General features: G+C 44.5%; 1 protein-coding gene across 1 annotated transcript in view; it reads left to right on the forward strand.

Moving 5' to 3' along the window:
• The window catches only part of TANC1 (tetratricopeptide repeat, ankyrin repeat and coiled-coil containing 1), a 198,753-nt gene that overhangs the window by 50,390 nt on the left and 131,114 nt on the right, over positions 1-17,249 (forward strand). Inside the window, exon 2 of the mRNA XM_026647491.1 lies at positions 4,106-4,179. Coding sequence (XP_026503276.1) covers positions 4,119-4,179 — 61 coding nt within the window. The 5' untranslated portion in view covers positions 4,106-4,118. The remainder of the gene's footprint in view (positions 1-4,105; positions 4,180-17,249) is intronic.

Genomic DNA, 17,249 nt, shown 5'->3' on the forward strand with positions numbered 1-17,249 from the left:
CCCATGCCTCGCAGCGACCATCGGTGTCTGGTACGGTTGATAGGCCCATAAACCCTTTTGGCATGGGCATCTAATCTTTGGTAGAGAGAGATGAGGGCAAACACCTTAAGACGCTCCCAGTATGTGAGCTGTTGGTGGTACCATCCAGCACCGGAGAGATCAGTATGGCAAAGTTCCCATCTCCCCCAGCTCTGCCACTAATGCTGAGACACTCGGTACCAGCAGAATTCTATCAGTCTGGTGCAGTGGCGTAGCTAGGAGTAGAAATTTGTGTGGGGCCCAACTTTGGAATGGATGGGCAATAACAGACTCTGGTAGCTCAGCTTCTCCCCTGGCACCACGCCCTCTTCCTAGCCCTGGTGGTCCCAGACAAAGGGCTTCACCTGCCAAGCTGGGCACACGCATGGGGCGGCTCAAAAAATAGCAAGGCAGAGCTACTGGAGTGTAGCTTTCTGCAGGGCAGGTTCATAGCTCCGTCCTGGATTTCAGGTGCCTGAGTGACACTCCAGAGCCACTCTGGCAGCACTACACCCCTGCTCAGATTTGGGTGGGCCTGGATGCTAAGTGGGTGGGCTGTGGCCCACCGAGGCCCACCTGTGGCTACGCTCCTGGTTCGGTGATCTGGCTGTGTTGGAAGCTCCTAACTATCTATGCCTCAGTAGCAAGATCACGGAATCGACCCATGGTCGACCAAGGGGCGTTTTTCCCCACAATCATGCCATGCCCCTCTGATGACAAATGATGGTTCAGACAGTGAGCCGGACTGGGTTTTTCTATACTCTACCAAGCGCCATATGGGACCCAGTATCAACAGGGTCTGGGAATGTACCACCAGATGGCACTGCCACAATCTTGGTAAAGTCGCCCATGGGCACCTGCACCAGGCCCTATGCCACCGCAGTGGCCATACTGGGATCCTGGGCGACAACACCAACAGCCTGCCTTGAGGGCACCGAGCATTGCCTGAGAGCCTCCCAGGCATGCCACCTCGGCTACAGCATCACGGTCCTCAGAACCCCAATAAATGGAGGAGCAAGAGGTGGACACAGAGGAGGAGGTCACACCCAAGGCCATATCCTCTTCTTCCCCGGACAAAGCGGTCATGACGTCGCCACCTTCCACGGCGGATGACTTCTGCTTGGTCCAAGAGCTGGCGAAGAGAGTGGCGGACACCCTCCGCATACCATTGTAGGAGGTTAAAGATATGCACCACCAGTTTACCCACATCCTCTGCTTAATTTACCTCCAAAGTCACCCTACAAATCAACGAGGCCATCTTAGACCCAGTTAAGATGGTGTAGCAAACCCGGCCTCGGTGGCCCCGACATGCAGGTGGGTGGACAAAAAATACTATGTTCCCACAAAGGAATCAGAGTTTCTATTCACCAACCCACCATCCAATACCATCATGGTGTATGCTGTGAACTCTAGTAGCTGACAGAAACACGCTAGTACAACACCCTATGAAAGAGCCTGGAAGCGCCTTAATGTCTTTGGTAGGAAGGCGTATTCCTTTGCCACCTTACGGTTTCGAATTGCCAACTATTAGGTGCTCACAGCAAAGTACAGCTATACAAATTACAATAAATTACACTACTTTATTGATAAGCTGCCAGAGAGCTCTCAAGATTCCTTCAAGGCCGTGATCCAGGAGGAGCAACTGGTGGCAAAAACATCTTTGCATTCAGCCCTTGACACCATTGACACAGCTGCCAGGACCATCTCCATGGCTGTGGTGATGAGATGGGCATCGTGGCTGCACCTCTCAGGTTTCCCGAAGGAGGTGCAGACCATGGTAGAGGATCTTCCCTTTGAGGGTGTGAAGCTCTTTTCTGAGAAGACTGACACCTCTCTCCACTCCTTGAAGGATTCCAGGGCCACTCTCAGGTCACTGGGAATCTATACACTGGGGCAAAAGAGACGTTTTATCCCTCAACATCAACAGAGTCCTGAATTGTCCCAGTTCCTGTCACAATGGAACGATTAGCCCCAGCGGAAAAAGGGAAAGCCTTTTGGCTCCCAGTCCTTGACCCAATAACCTGGCCCTAAACACTGCTTTTGATGGGCAGGTCGAGGTACAGTGCGACCACTCCCCACTACTATCTGTGACCATGCACCCATTTGGTCACCATATGGCAGCGTTCCGCAGTACCTGGGAGTGCTAACCTTGGACAGATGGGTTCTAGAGATCATCAGATCTGGGTATTCCATCCACTTCACCTTCCTACCCCCCTCCACAACACCTTTCCCTTTCCTCCTTCGGGGACTCTTCTCACGAGAGTCTACTGTGGTGGGAGATAGACTGCCTCCTGTAGTTAAGAGCCAAAGAACCAGTACCTCAACATCTACAAGGCAAGGGGTTCTACTTTCGTTATTTCCTAATACCCAAAAGGAAGGGAGGTTGAAGACCCATCCTGGACCTCAGAGCTCTCAAGTTCATCCAAGCTCAGAAGTTCAAGATGGTCACCTTATCGACTATCATTCCGTCACTGGAACAGGGAGACTGGTTTTTGGCCCTCGACCTACAAGATGCCTACTTTCCCATTTCAATACTACCGGCTCACAGACGTTTCCTCAGGTTCACCCTAGTGCACGACTATTACTAACACAGTCCTTCCCTTCGGACTTTCATTGGCCCCGAAAGTATCATCTTTGACTAACCTGACTCTGAAGTCCCAGCCCTCCCAAGAGGGTACTGCTCAGGAGCACCAATAGGGACACTACTCGAAGGAGAAGTTACTCACCATGTGCGGTAATGATGGTTCTTTGAGATGTGTATCCTTATGGGTGCTCCATTACCCTCCCTCCTCCCCTTTACTTCGGAGTTCTCGCTATGATTCTGCAGTAGAGAAGGAATTGAGGATGGTTAGCCTGTGTGCGCTGGTTAGCCTCGTGGAACAGCATGAGGAGAGACAGCGCATTTGCGGACCCAATGGACACTACTACCAAAGTTCTCCGATCAGCAGAGCATGGACGGAGACACATCTACAGTGGAGCACCCATAGGGATGCGCATCTTGAGGAACATTGTTACTGCACAAGGTGAGTAAATTCTTACAGTACATACTATTAATAATTACTTTATTTTGTTGTTGCATGCTGTATGCTTGTTTGATGCTTAAAAGAAAAGAGAGAAAAAAACAAAACCTGTAGAATTGTGTTTTTCCAATAGAAGATCCTTAAGCTAAAATGAGGTTGAGGACTCTGATACTTCAGGAAGTTTAATGAAAAAGTTATGTTTAGGGACCATTCTTCTTAGAGTAATACCCTTGTGCTCTCTTTCATTCATTGTTTCATATTCATTTCCATGAAAACTAGAACATTTGTTTAGAAATTTCTATTCCAAATGTTTCTTCTCTTCTCTTAGTCTGTAACTTTCTGAAATTAATTAGCTGCTGCAGAAGTTGATACAGAAAATTAGGTTTTTTAGACTGTGGAATGGGAGATAAGGAACAGAAACTGGAATTTTATTTTTAGTGCAAAATTTCTTGGTAGTGATGACTTGGAATTGTGGGGCAAAACAATGCAAAGATGGTTTTAAATAAATTGGCTTCTTAGTGGCATGAGTTGTGGGGGATTAAGTTAGTAAAAATATTTGCTCCATATAGAAGTTCTATTGTACTTTCTCTTTATATCAGCATTTGAAGGTGCTGATAAGTTTTACTGTCAGTGTTTTTTTGCCACCTTCACACGACCTCAAGTAGGTATTGTTTTGTATAAATTTTATTTCCCTCCTCCTTGATGAACTCTGGTCAGGAGCAGACATTCTTTTGCCAGAGTGTCTTACGGTGACTTATCCAGGCTTAGCCTCATAACCTTAATTATATGTGGAATGTGGAGAATGCTGTATGTTGTTTTTGCTTTATAACAAGATAGTGAACCCTTAATCACTTGGTTCAAGTATTAAAACATTCCTTGCAGCTTCAGTATTTGGTTTGACCAATGTAACTTGGTTATAGAAAACTAATGTAAACCATCAACATGTTTCAAATGAATACCCTCGTGTTTAGTTTTATCTTCCTCCTGTCTGTTGCAAATTTTTTTTGGGGTGAACTTTCATTATTAATGATGTATTTAAAGTTTTGTTTTTTTCTTCCTTCCTTCAGGAGCAGTATTAAAATGTTAAAAGCGGTATTAAAAAAGAGCCGAGACGGTGCAAAGGGGAGCAAGAAAGAATCAGGTATGAATATTGAAATAACTCATGAATTCAGCATTTAACATTTTTGTAAGTGGATATTTTAATTTTAATATTTTCTTAAGGAAATTACAATTCTTCAAGTATATTTAAACAGAGTTTAATTATTTTAAGAGTCAAGACAAATTAATGAAAAAATTACTTAGATTCTTTTAGATAAAAATTATTGATAAATACCTGTGCTTTACAGACATTTGCTCTAAGTAACTAAATATTGTTTGAGATATTATGTCCCAAATGTGTACTTTGATCTAGTACTGTCTGAAATCCATAAAAAAGGCTTCTTTTTATTTTTTTGTAAATTATAGCCTATGCCATAAACCCACTAATTCTCTAGTTGTCCATAGTTAAGGCTAGGATTTAGTCATGGGTATTTTTAGTAAAAGTCATGGACAGGTCATGGACAATAAACAAAAATTAACAGCCTGTGACCTGTCCATGACGTGCACTATAAATACCCCTGACTAAATCTTAGCTGCGGGGCAGGGTGTGCGTGTGCTGCTCTGGGGAGGGCCAGGGTGTGTGTGTGCTGCTGCGGGGGACACACCCAGGGGCCAGTGGCATCAGCTGCTGGGGGCCACTGAGGCTAGCAGCACCAGCTGATGGGGGCCACTGAGCAATGGCTGCTCCCGCCGCCCCTGGAACCACTGCTCAGGCGGTCTCCGGGGCCAGCCATGCTGGCTGCTATTCAGGTGGTCCCTGGGGCCAGCTGCCCGGGGCTGCCTGAGCAGCAACCAGTGCAGCTAGCCCCAGGGACGCTTCGGGGCACTGGTGCGGCTGGCCCCGAGGCTGCCCAAGTAGCTGGCTGTGAAGCTACTCCAACAATGGCCGGTGTGGCTGTCCCCAGAGCCAGCTGCTTGGGCGGCCCTGGGGACAGCCATGCTGGCTGCTGCAGAAGTCACGGAGCTTGTGGAGAGTCATGAAATCCATAGGGTTGCCAACTTTCTGTTTGCAAAAAACCGAACCCCCCTTCCCAAGGCCCCTGCCCTTCTCCGAAGCTCCACCCCCTGCCCACTCTGTCCCCCCCTCCCTCCGTCGCTCGCTATCCCTCACCCTTCTCACTCGCTCATTTTCACCGGGCTGGGGCAGGTGACTGGGGTGTGGGAGGGGGTGAGGGCTCTGGCTGGGGGTGCAGGCTCTGGGGTGGGGCCGGAGATGAGGGGTTTGAGGTGCAGGAGGGGGCTCCGGACTGGGGCCGAGGGGTTCGGCACATGGGAGGGGACTCCGGGCTGGGGCAGGGGCCTGGAGTGTGGGAGGGGGTGAGGGCTCTGGCTGGGGGGGAGGGGGGGCAGGCTCTGGGGTGGGGCTGAGGGGTTTGGAGTGCGGAAGGGGGAGTGGGGTGCGGACTCTGGGAGGGAGTTGGGGTGTGGGAGGGGGCTCAGGGTGTGGGGCGGGCTACGAGTGGCGCTTACCTGAGGCAGCTCCTGGAAGCGGCAACATGTCCTCTGGCCCCTGGGTGCAGGGACAGCCAGGGAGGCTCCGCATGCTACCCTCGCCTGCAGGCACCGCCCCCGCAGCTCCCATTGGCCATGGTTCCCAGCCAGTGGGAGCTGCGGAACCAGCGCTTGGGGCGGGGACAGCACGTGGAGCCTCTCTGGCTGCCTCTGCGCCTAGGGGCTGCAAGGATGTGTCGCCACTTCTCGTGAGTCTCTTGGATCCAGAGCAGGCAGGGAGCCTGCCTTAGGCCTGCTGTGCTGCCGACTGGACTTTTAACGGCCCGGTCAGTGGTGCTGACTGGAGCCGCCAGGGTCCCTTTTCGACCGGGTGTTCTGTTTGAAAACTGGACACCTGGCAACCCTAGGAATCTGACTTCTGCAACCTTTGTGATAGACACAGAGCCCTATCCGTAATATCTTTCAGGAAAAATAGGGTAGGTGACCTACATTTCTAAGCCATGTCTATATGGGGAAATTCAGGAAAGTAGTTAATTCCCCGTAAAAGGTGTGAAGTCAATGTGTGTAAATTGAAGCATGTTAAAGCCCTTTTGGATGCTCATGTTCAGGAATAAAGTGGCTTTAGCTCACTGTAACATCCTCTGGAGAATATAATTTATGCTCATTGACTTTACATTTTTAGTTGATTTGCCTTAACTTTCCTAAGTGACCTGTGTAGACCAACCCTAAGTTTCATTAAAAAAATACAAAACAGAGAAAACACCTAAAATGAACAATTCTGGCTGCCTTCAGGTCTCAGGAAGAAGAAAAGGGCATCATCTTTGTGCCTTAGCAGATGGTGGGGATAAGCAGGCTTCACTTCAGGCTGCAAGCTGCCTGAAAAAGTGTATTACATGCTTCCAAATACCATAGGCCCCTTACTACATGTCTGTCAACCAAAAGAAAAACCCACTATGTTACTAAAACATTATTAAGGTTGCAAAGTCAAGCACTCAAAAGTTAGGAAGTGCCAGAATTAAAGTTGTCTGTGCAACCTTAATTTGTTCCCCTTGTGCATATGCATTATAATACAGTCTTTATTATATGATCATGTACTACATTTACCCACATGGGCAGGATGGACCTGCTCTGGGGATGAATCAGGGTTGTGTACTGAAGATGACACTTGTCTGCAGCACCTCTGCTTCATTTGTTGTAGAAGTTGGAAGGTGTGTAATGAATGAAGCAGAGGACTGCAGGAAGAGAAATGATGGTTTCATGGTTTAAAATAGTTGAATGGGGAATGGATCTACCCCGATTGTGCCACAAAATTCCTATGTGATGCTAAGTAAGACACTTAAATCAAATTTTTCAGGTGGTCACTAATTGTGTGATCCTCATTTTCTAGGTGCTTGACTTCTGATTTGCAGAAGTGCTGAGCACTCACGGCTGCAACTGAAGTTTATAGGAACTGTGCTTTATATGTTCAAATTGCTATATAATGCTAAGTATTCTGGGAAAATGACATCCTAGGTGTGTCAAATTGGGCACTCAAAATTATTGTATACTTTGGACCTTAATTTCTCTGTGCCTCACTTCACTATCAGTAAAATAAGAATATTATCCCTTCATCTCACAGGGGTGTTTTAAATAAATTAGTGTTTGTGAAGCATTCAGATACTTTAGTGATGAGTACCATAGAGAGCCCATAAGGAAATTAATAATTCTGTCAACAGAGCAGAGTTTGAAGTAGCAGGGTGTCCAGTAAATAAGGCATGGGGCCACACGTTGATCAAGAATAAAACAAAATATTGAATACTTGCTCGCTTGCGTTGTATCATCCATCCTGCACTGTCAATGAGGCAAGGGTGCTGTGGAAAAAAAAAAAAGTAGTATGTAATCATGTAATTGGACTGTATCATAATGCATATGTACAAGGGGACAAAATTAAAGTGGCATGGACAACCTTAATTCTGGCATTTCCTAACTTTTGAGTGCTTGACTTTGCAACCTTAATATTCTATTCATATAGCTTTTTGTATGTATTTTCCTAGCTTCTTTTTTATTATTATTAAAAGAAAACTGGAAAAAACAAGAAATACCATCATGTGGTATAATATGATATAGGTCATCAGAAGGGCTGGAACTTTTAGATCCACTACACTACCACTTGAGCTAATGGAGTAACTGATAGCAGTAGTAGATTGTTATCCTCTCTGGGTTGGTCCAAAGGGAGAATGGAATATTATGCCAGTGGGTTTCAAAGACATTTGTTAGTTGCAGAGGAACTATGAAACACGGGGATCTTGAGTTCCATTCTAGACTCTGGAGGTGAATGTGATCTGCTGGTACAGGTCTTCTGCCCATTTCCCCCCCGAGCTTGACCCTTTCTGCCATGTCCCCTTCAACTTGTCCCAGTCTTATCTCTTCCCCCCCCTCCGCTTCTTGTCCCAGTCTTTTTTCTCTATTCCCCAAGCTTCTGATTCCAGTCTCCTTGCTTAGTAAGTCCTAATTTTACCCCTCCAGACTCCATGTCCCAAGCCTAGTCTTCCCCAATTCCCCCCCCCCCCTTCTCCTTGCCCATTTAGTCTCAGTTCTCTCTTTCTCCCCCTAATTTGTTTCTTTCTCCCTCCATGGTCTCCAGTCACGTGCTCCCACACCCAAGTTTCTCATCTCCATTGGTTCCCAGTCCCTGTGTCCCTTCCTGGACTTCTGATCCAGTCTGTTCCCTTGCCTCCCCTGGCTCCTTGTCGCAGTCTGTTTGACCAGCCAATCCGTTATCCCCCATACAGCCTGTCTCCTTGTCAGATCTGTCTCCCCTTCCTGGTCCACTAATTACTTGTCCCAGTCTTCTTGCCTGGCAACTCCCAGTGATCCTCCTTCCCCCGCTCCTCATCTGTTCTCCATGTCCTGCTTCCTGCCCCCAGTTTAACTCCCTGGCTCCCAGATGTAGTTTTCTTGCCATCCTCTAGTCCCAGTTTTTGCTCCTCCCCCTTCTCATCCTAATCTGCTCTATCCTTCCTGCACAGTGCTCTAGGTCCTATTTTTGTCCCCTCTGCATTTGAGTCAGATGGTTTCATCGTCCGTGCTGCCTGTGTGCAAACATGGAGTTCATAGAGCATCGTAGAGACCGGCTCCCTGCTCTCAGTTCAGTGCCCAAACTCATCCCCACAACCCAAAGCAGCCGTTATAGGGAAAGTATGACTTCGCCCTGGTAGCTCTGATCTGGAGGAAGAATGTGGAGTCGATGGCACATGCACAGTCTGGTCACACATAGGAGCTCTGAGGGGAGCATGCTAAGTAAGGATGGTATCTTTCAGAGATTATAGCTGTTAAACTCTAATAAGGCTCTAAACTCTAGCGAGTCTCTACTTTGGCTTAAAACTTGTCCAAATTTGGGCACATTTTCCTTGGGATAGTAAAAGGCACATCCCTGACAAAAAGGCCACCCCCTGCCAGATTTCAGTGTCTGTGCTCCAAAGCATGGGGGATCTAGAGTTTGCCATAGAAATGGTCACCAGAATTTTTTTAATGTTTGTAAAACAATGTATTTTGTTCTTACCTCTTTCTCAAGAGGTTCTCTTTTTGAACCATTTTGGCTGAAATTTTCCAAACAGCCCCTCTCCCCCCCCCCCCCCCAAACCCCCCCCAAACAAACAAAACAAAACCAAACCAAACAACAAATAAAAACCCAACAACAAAAAACCCAGCCTGAGTCAGGCACTTGGCATGGATGATAATTTCACCCCAAATGGTTAAAATTTGGAAAAATTAAAAGCAAGCGACCCAGGCCACCTTTATAGGCAGTACTGCCAGCCCCAGTACAGGCCAGTGCAACATTTACAGTTTTTAATCTAATCAGTGAGCTTTTTTTAGACACATACTTTGCCTAATATGACATACATTTCATTCACATGGGTGGATGGCATGGTGCATTTTAAATTATGCAATTTAGTTTTGTAGTAAAATGTTGAGGTTCTTAGTATTTTCACCATCTGCTTAACACTTTTTTGTAATAAACAGGAGATATCGGTGAGGTTTTTTATCAGCTCATCCTACTTGCTCCATCTTTCCTCAGAGGTTTTAATTTTTAACCTGATAAAGCAGTAAGTCTTCCAATGGATCTGTAGCCATTCATTCTTTTTGGCAACACTTCTAAAATGGGAATTTGTTTGTGCAGCCATAGTGATTGCACCAGCTGTATCCAGCAACAGTTCAAGACAGTAGGTGAATAATGAGAAACTGCAGGATAAGTTAATTAGGCAGAATATAATTACGTATATTGTGATTTGGTTAGAACACTCCAATTAATTGCTCTTGAGAATGGTTTTACATCATCTCTTCAAAGAAGTAGTCATTAAATCACAAACCTCCGCCCCTTCAACTCCCCAGTGTCATACTGGGGCATTGCTTAAATAGGTAACAATCTTTCTTTTGATTAGTATCATTATTTTTCTTATTAGGGACTGTGGTAATCGATACGCTTAAAGTTTAGAACTTCTGCATTGGCATAGTACGGTTGTTCAGACTCAACCTAGTGACCTTTTTTTTTTTTTTAATCCTTGTGATTTATACAGTTTTCTGTTAGATACCATAAGTGATACAATAAATATAGGCTTATTGTATTCCTTAGATCCACTCATCCGGTTGAGTTGGCTTCTCTTTTACAAGGTCAAGCAGACTGAAGCAACTAGTAGAATTTTCAAAATTTCATGTAACAGCAACTGTGTGTTACAATTCATTCTATTTAATTGTGAGACCTCTGTTTTGTACTGCTTATATTCTTGTATATATTCCTCATTTAAAGTAATATCTAATTACTAGTAGAGAAGCATATTTCTCCTCTACCTATCAAAGCCATTTCATGCGTTTTTTGTCTTGAGTGTCAAAGGAAAGAGGCCAACTATATCATTTAAGTAGGGCTGTCAAGCAATTAAAAAAATTAATCGCGATTAATCCCGCTATTAAAAAAATTAATGGCAATTAATCGCATGTTTAATTGCACTGTTAAATAATAATACCATTTATTTAAATATTTTGGGGATATTTCCTACATTTTCAAATATATTGATTTCAGTTACAACACAGAATTCAGAGTGTACAGTGCTCACTTTATATTATTTTTTATTACAAATATTTGCACTGTAAAAAACAAAAGAAATAGTATTTTTCAATTCACCTAATACCAATACTGTAGTGCAATGTCTTTATCATTAAAGTTGAACTTACAGATGTGAAATTATGTACAAAAAAACAACTGTACTCCAAAACAAAACAATATAAAACTTTAGAGCCTACAAGTCCACTCTGTCCTACTTCTTGTTCAGCCAATCGCTCAAACAACTTTGTTTACATTTGCAGGAGATAATTCTGCCCAGTTCTTGTTTACAATGTCACCTCAAAGTAAGAACAGGCGTTCTGGCACTGTTGTAGCCGGCATCAAAAGATATTTACGTGCCAGATGTACTAAAGATTCATATATCCCTTCATGCTTCAACCACAATTCCAGAGGACACGCGTCCATGCCGATAACAGGTTCTGCTTGATAACAATCCAAAGTGGTGCAGACTGACACACATTCATTGTCATTATCTGAGTCAGATGCCACCAGCAGAAGGTTGGTTTTCTTTTTTGGTGGTTTGGTTCTGAAGTTTCTGCATCAGAGTGTTGCTCTTTTAACTCTTCTGAAAGCATGTTCCACACCTTCTCCCTCTCAGATTTTGTATGGCACTTCAGATTCTTAAACCTTAGGTTGAGTGCTGTAGATATCTTTATAAATCTCACATGGGTACCTGCTTCGTGTTTTGCCAAATCTGCTGTGAAAGTGTTCTTAAAATGAACAACGTGTGCTGGGTCATCATTCGAGACTGCTATAACATGAAATATATGGCAGAATGCTGGTAAAACAGAGCAGGAGACATAGAATTCTCCCCCAAGGAGTTCAGTCACAAATTTAATGAACACATTCTTTTTTAACGAGCATCATCAGCATGGAAGCATGTTCTCTGGAATGGTGGCCGAAGGATACAAATGTTTAGCATTTCTGGCACATAAATATGCTGCAATGCCGGCTACAAAAGTGCCATGCGAATGCCTGTTCTTACTTTCAGATGACGTAAATTATAAGTGGGCAGCATTATTTCCCGTAAATGTAAACAAAGTTGTTTTTCTGAGCAATTGGCTGAACAAGAAGTAGGACTGGGTGGACTTGTAGGCCCTAAAGGTTTACATTGTTTTGTTTTGGAGTGCAGTTATGTAACCACAAAAAAAAAATAAATCTACATTTGTAAGTTACACTTTCACAATAAAGAGATTGCACTACAGTACTTGTATAAGGGGAATTGAAAACTACTATTTCTTTTATCATTTTTACAGTACAAATATTTGTAATAAAAATAATATGAAGTGAGCACTGTACACTTTGTATTCTGTGTTGTAATAGAAATCAATATATTTGAAAATGTGGAAAAACATCCAAAAATATTTAATAAATTTCATTTGGTATTCTATTGTTTAAAAGTGCGATTAATTGTGATTAATTTTTTTAATCTCGATTAAGTTTTTGAGTTAATCGCTGGAGTTAACTGCGATTGACAGCCCTACATTTAAGTATTCTAAACTTCTGAATTTGTCAACCTTATGAATCACCAACCCCTCCCCGTGCCCCTCCCCCCCATATGCATGCATACACACTACCCTCTTTTTTATTTAGTAAATTATATAAACCTCCACCTCCTCAATTTGGGGTTTTAAGAATAATGAAGTTGTATGGCCAGTCACCTTCATAGGTGATTTAAAAAACTGATTTAAGAACAAAGCTGTTTCTCTTAGCCTTAAAAGAGACTACTTAAAAAAAAAAAAATCTTGTGCAATAAATAAAATCCATCTGGTGGGCAATATATTCTCTGGGAACTAAAGAAAATTCTTGTGATCATTGTTCAAATCATGAAATCTACATTCCCCAATGTGGTCTCTTTCTAAGTGACATAATGGTGAGAGCCATTCTGGAATAGAAGAAAAATTTAACAGTTGGATCAAAGACATCAAGAAATGATCCCAGTGCAAGACAAAAGACATCCTGTCAACTTTGTGTGTGGTGGTGTTGCTGCTAACTTGAAGTCAACAGCTGGCTTTGTTTAAATATAGTGGCTTATCGATTCTGTGGTAAGGCCCTGATTGGTGGATTTTCCATCTGCCCTTAAACCAATTTCCATCTCAATATTTTAAAGAAAAGTTAGGCTGTTTGGAATGGAGACTAGACCAGGCTCTGATAAAGGCTGAAGCTTGAGACACATTTCTCCTTTAAGTGGATTAGAAAAAAATATTTTGCTACCTTACCCCATCTGTCTGGATTGGTGTATGCAGAATGCGGATTTAATCTCTTTACAAACACAGTGATACTTCCCTCCTGAAAATTGGTCTTACAAGAAATCAAAGAACTCTACCTTTATCAGTCCAATGTTATAGGAGTCATCAGTTGGGCAGAGTCTGCTGATTAAACTCTAGACCCTTTCCTCTGATTCCATTTTTCTAGAGAAAGAATGATTACAGTGACTGCAACTTCATTAGGAAGTATTTAATTTACACAATGGGTTTAGAGTTTAGCTGTTGCTGGCACAGTGGGTTAGTACAGCTCACTTCTCTTATACTTGGGGCAGGTTTCAAGCGGATGTTGTATTTCAAGAATGAACATGTGCATTCTTTTTTATATTACATCCAGCACACACCTGCCAAAGTCAATTTAATAGTTCTGCATGTTTTGTTCTAAAGAACTCTCTCTAATTTTGTCATATCCAGAGAACAACTAGTCATTTTTTTTCCTCCTTATGAAGAACTAAGCAGGGGGAAAATGTGCTCGCTTGAAAGGCCCATTATTTGCCCATTTTTGTTTTATTTATTTATTTTCAGCCATGAGGAATGACAAACATCGTCTTGCAGTTTTACAGAATTGGAAAGGCAGCAGCGGGAGTATTCTCAGACTTTAATACTGACTGTAATCATTCAGCATCCTTTAAAAAGTGGAAGTTAAATCCTAGTGAGGAAAATAGAAAGGAGCATAAACTCTGGCAAATGAAGTGTAAAAATATAATTAGGAAGGCTGTAGCGGGGCGGACTCACCCCTGCGACGCCTCCCTGCTGGTCGTCTCCAGGAATTAGCTCATTTCAGCGTTGGAGTGCCCCCTGCAGGCCAGTGGTCCGCCTGTCCTCCAGCCCCCGTGTCCCTCCCGGACCCCGGTGCCCTTTTATCTGGGGTGCTGCCCCCTGGCAGTACACCCCTCAGTACTAGGGTCTCCCCTCCCCGGGGAACCCTCACCCACTATCCCTACCTCACCTCAGTATAAAGCTACTGCCAGTCATCGTCTAGCCCCACGCCCTGGGGCAGACTGCAGTATCAGCCTACTCATCACTGGCAAGGTTGGGTTTGGACCTGCTGCCTTGGCCTACCCCTGGGCTGCCCTCTGCAACCCCCAGTACTCCTTGGCCTTCTGCCAGGCCACAGGCTGGAGCTCCCCAGATCCTCAGCCTGTCCACAGCCCTGCTCCACTCAGGTACTCTGTCTCTAGCTCCCTGCAGCCAGGCCCTTCTCTCTCTGAAGGCAGAGAGAGACTGCTTGGCCTCTGGCTCACAGCCTTTCTATATAGGGCCAGCTGAGGCCTGATTGGGGTGTGGCCCAGCTGCAGCTGCTTCCCAATCAGCCCAGCTTAGCAGCTCCCAGCCACAACCTTCCCCCAGGGCTGTTTTAAGCCCTTCAGGGCAGGAGCAGGTGTCCACCCCGCTACAAAGGCCAAAAAAGAATTTGAAGAACAGCTAGCCAAAGACATCAGAAGCAGGAAGCCTGCTAAACAGCTAGTGGGGCCACTGGACGATTGAGATGTTAAAGGAGCACTCAAGGAAGACAAGGCCGTTGCAGAGAAACTAAATGAATTCTTTGCATCGGTCTTCAGGGCTGAGGATGTGAGGAAGATTCCCAAACCTGAGCCATTCTTTTTAGGTGACAAATCTGAGGAACTGTCCCAGATTGAGGTGTCATTAGAGGAGGTTTTGGAACAAATTGATAAATTAAACAGTAATAAGTCACCAGAACAGATGGTATTCACCCAAGAGTTCTGAAGGAAGTCAAATATGAAATTGCGGAACTACTAACTATGTTTTGTAACCTGTAATTTAAATCAGCTTCTGTACCAAATGACTGGGAGACAGCTAATGTGACCCCAATTTTTAAAAAGGGCTCCAAAGGTGATCCTGGCAATTACAGGCCAGTAAGCCTGACTTCAGTACTGGGGAAATTGGTTGAAACAGTAGTAAAGAACAGAATTGTCAGACACATAGATGAACATGATTTGTTGGGGAAGAGTCAACATGGTTTTTGTAAAGGGAAATCATGTCTCACCAATCTACATGAATTCTTTGAGGGTGTCAATAAGCATGTGGACAAGGGGGATCCAATGGAAATAGTGTATTTAAATTTTCAGAAAACCTTTGCCTAGACCCCTCACCAAAGGCTCTTAAGCAAAGTAAACTGTCATGGGATAAGAGGGAAGGTCCTCTCATGGATCGGTAATTGATTAAAAGATAGGAAACAGAGGGTAGGAATAAATGGTCAGTTTTCACAATGGAGAGTGGTAAATAATGGTGTCCCCCAGGGGTCTGTACTGGGACCAGTGCTATTCACCATATTTATAAATGATCTGGAAAAAGGGGTAAACAGTGAGGTGGCAAAATTTGCCGATGATACAAAACTACTCAACACAGTTAAGTCGAAAATAGACTGTGAAGAGCTACAAAAGGATCTCACAAAACTGGGCAACAAAATGACAGATGAAATTCAATGTTGATAAATGCAAAGTAGTGTATATTGGAAAACATAATCCCGACTATACATATAAAATGATGGGGTCTAAATTAGCTGTTTCCAATCAAGAAAGAGATCTTGGAGTCATTGTGGATAGTTCTCTGAAAACATCCACTGAGTGTGCAGCGGCAGTCAAAAAAGCTAACAGAATGTTGGGAATCATTAAGAAAGGGATAGATAATAAGAGAGAAAATAACATATTGCCTCTATATAAATCCATGGCATGCCCACATCTTGAATATTGTGTGCAGATATGGTTGCCCCATCTCAAAAAAGATATATTGGAATTGGAAAAGGTTCAGAAAAGGGCAACGAAATGATTAGGGGTATGTAACAGCTTCCGTACGAGGGAGAGTAATACGATTGGGACTTTTCAGCTTGGAAAAGAGATGATTGAGGTTTATAAAATCATGATTAGTGTGGAGAAAGTAAATAAGGAAGTGTTATTTACTCCTTCTCATAACACAAGAACTAGGGGTCACCACATGAAATTAGTAGGCAGCAGTTTTAAAACAAACAAAGGGAAGTCTTTCTTCACATAACGCACAGTCAACCTGTGGAACTCTTTGCCAGAGGATGTTGTGAGGGTTCAAAAAAGAATTAGATACATTCATGGAGGATAGGTCCATCAATGGCTATTTGCCAGGGTGGGCAGGGATGGTGTCCCTAGCGTCTGTTTGCCGGAAGCTGAGAATGGGAGACAGTATGGCCGTTCTTATGTTCTTAAAATGAGTAGGTTTTTTTAAAGTTACAAACAAACAGAAAAGGCTGTAGGAACTCTCAGAACAGACATTGATTTGAGACACTGATGTAGGAATTTCCATCTCTCTGTATCCTGTTCATTCTCAAATGTTGATGGTTAGATAGGGTAACACAAAGGTAAATTTAGCTATGCCAGAGTTTTTCAAATGTTCATGGGCATGTTGATTTGATGCACTTGTTATGAAACTCAAGTACATTTTCAAGTATTTGGAGCTTCAAAAACCAAGTGGAGGCAGAGGAGATGAGGGAAAGAAACCGTTTCCAAGGATTTAAAATGCAGCTCTGCTCTGGTGTTTGGGCCTGGTCTACACTGAACAGTTATATTAGCATAGCTACATTGATCAGGGGTATGAAATTTCTTCCCCCTCTGACCAATGTAGCTATGCTCACATAACCCCCTCTGTAGCTGCAGCTACTTTGACAGAAGAAGGCTTCTTCGTCAAGTGGTTGCTCATGTTGATTCCAAGTAGGCTGGCGCTTGGGGTGGGGGCAGCGTGCAGAGCCCCCTGGCTGCCCCTACATGTAGGAGCCAGAGGGGGAACATGCTGCTGCTTCTGGGAGCCTTGCGGAGTGGGGCAGGCCCCCAACCCCGCTCCCCGGCAGGAGCTCAAGGGCCTGATTAAAAGGTCTGATGGGCTGGATGCGGCCCACGGGCCATAGTTTGCCCACCCCTGACCTAGACCTTCACTCTACGCCGGAGACCTTTGAGGTGGCTAGGGACCTCATAGTGAGGACAGCGCAGTCCCCGGCACAGGCGCCGCAAAGAGGCACTGTGCCCTCTAGGGACAACCCGATGCTGATGAGGCATCGTTCACCCTCCCCTCGGCACCGCTCCCCAACGCCGTCTTGCTTGATACCTCCTTGGTCACCAAGGCCAGAATCCTTGTCGGACTTGGAGGCCGAGTCATATGCCTCTAGGCGATGCCAGCACCACACTAGACAAGAGGAAGGGCAGCCGCTACCCATGATGTCCTGGCTTCTGCAGTGGCAGGTGTCAGCTCAATGTCCCTTCTGGACTTCGTGGGCCTACCACCAAGCCCGAGGGCCGGGGTCCAGATCCTTGTTGG

The sequence above is a fragment of the Terrapene carolina genome, unplaced genomic scaffold, assembly GCF_002925995.2.
Source record: "Terrapene carolina triunguis isolate 2854851 unplaced genomic scaffold, T_m_triunguis-2.0 Scaffold62, whole genome shotgun sequence".
NCBI lineage: Eukaryota > Metazoa > Chordata > Testudines > Emydidae > Terrapene > Terrapene triunguis.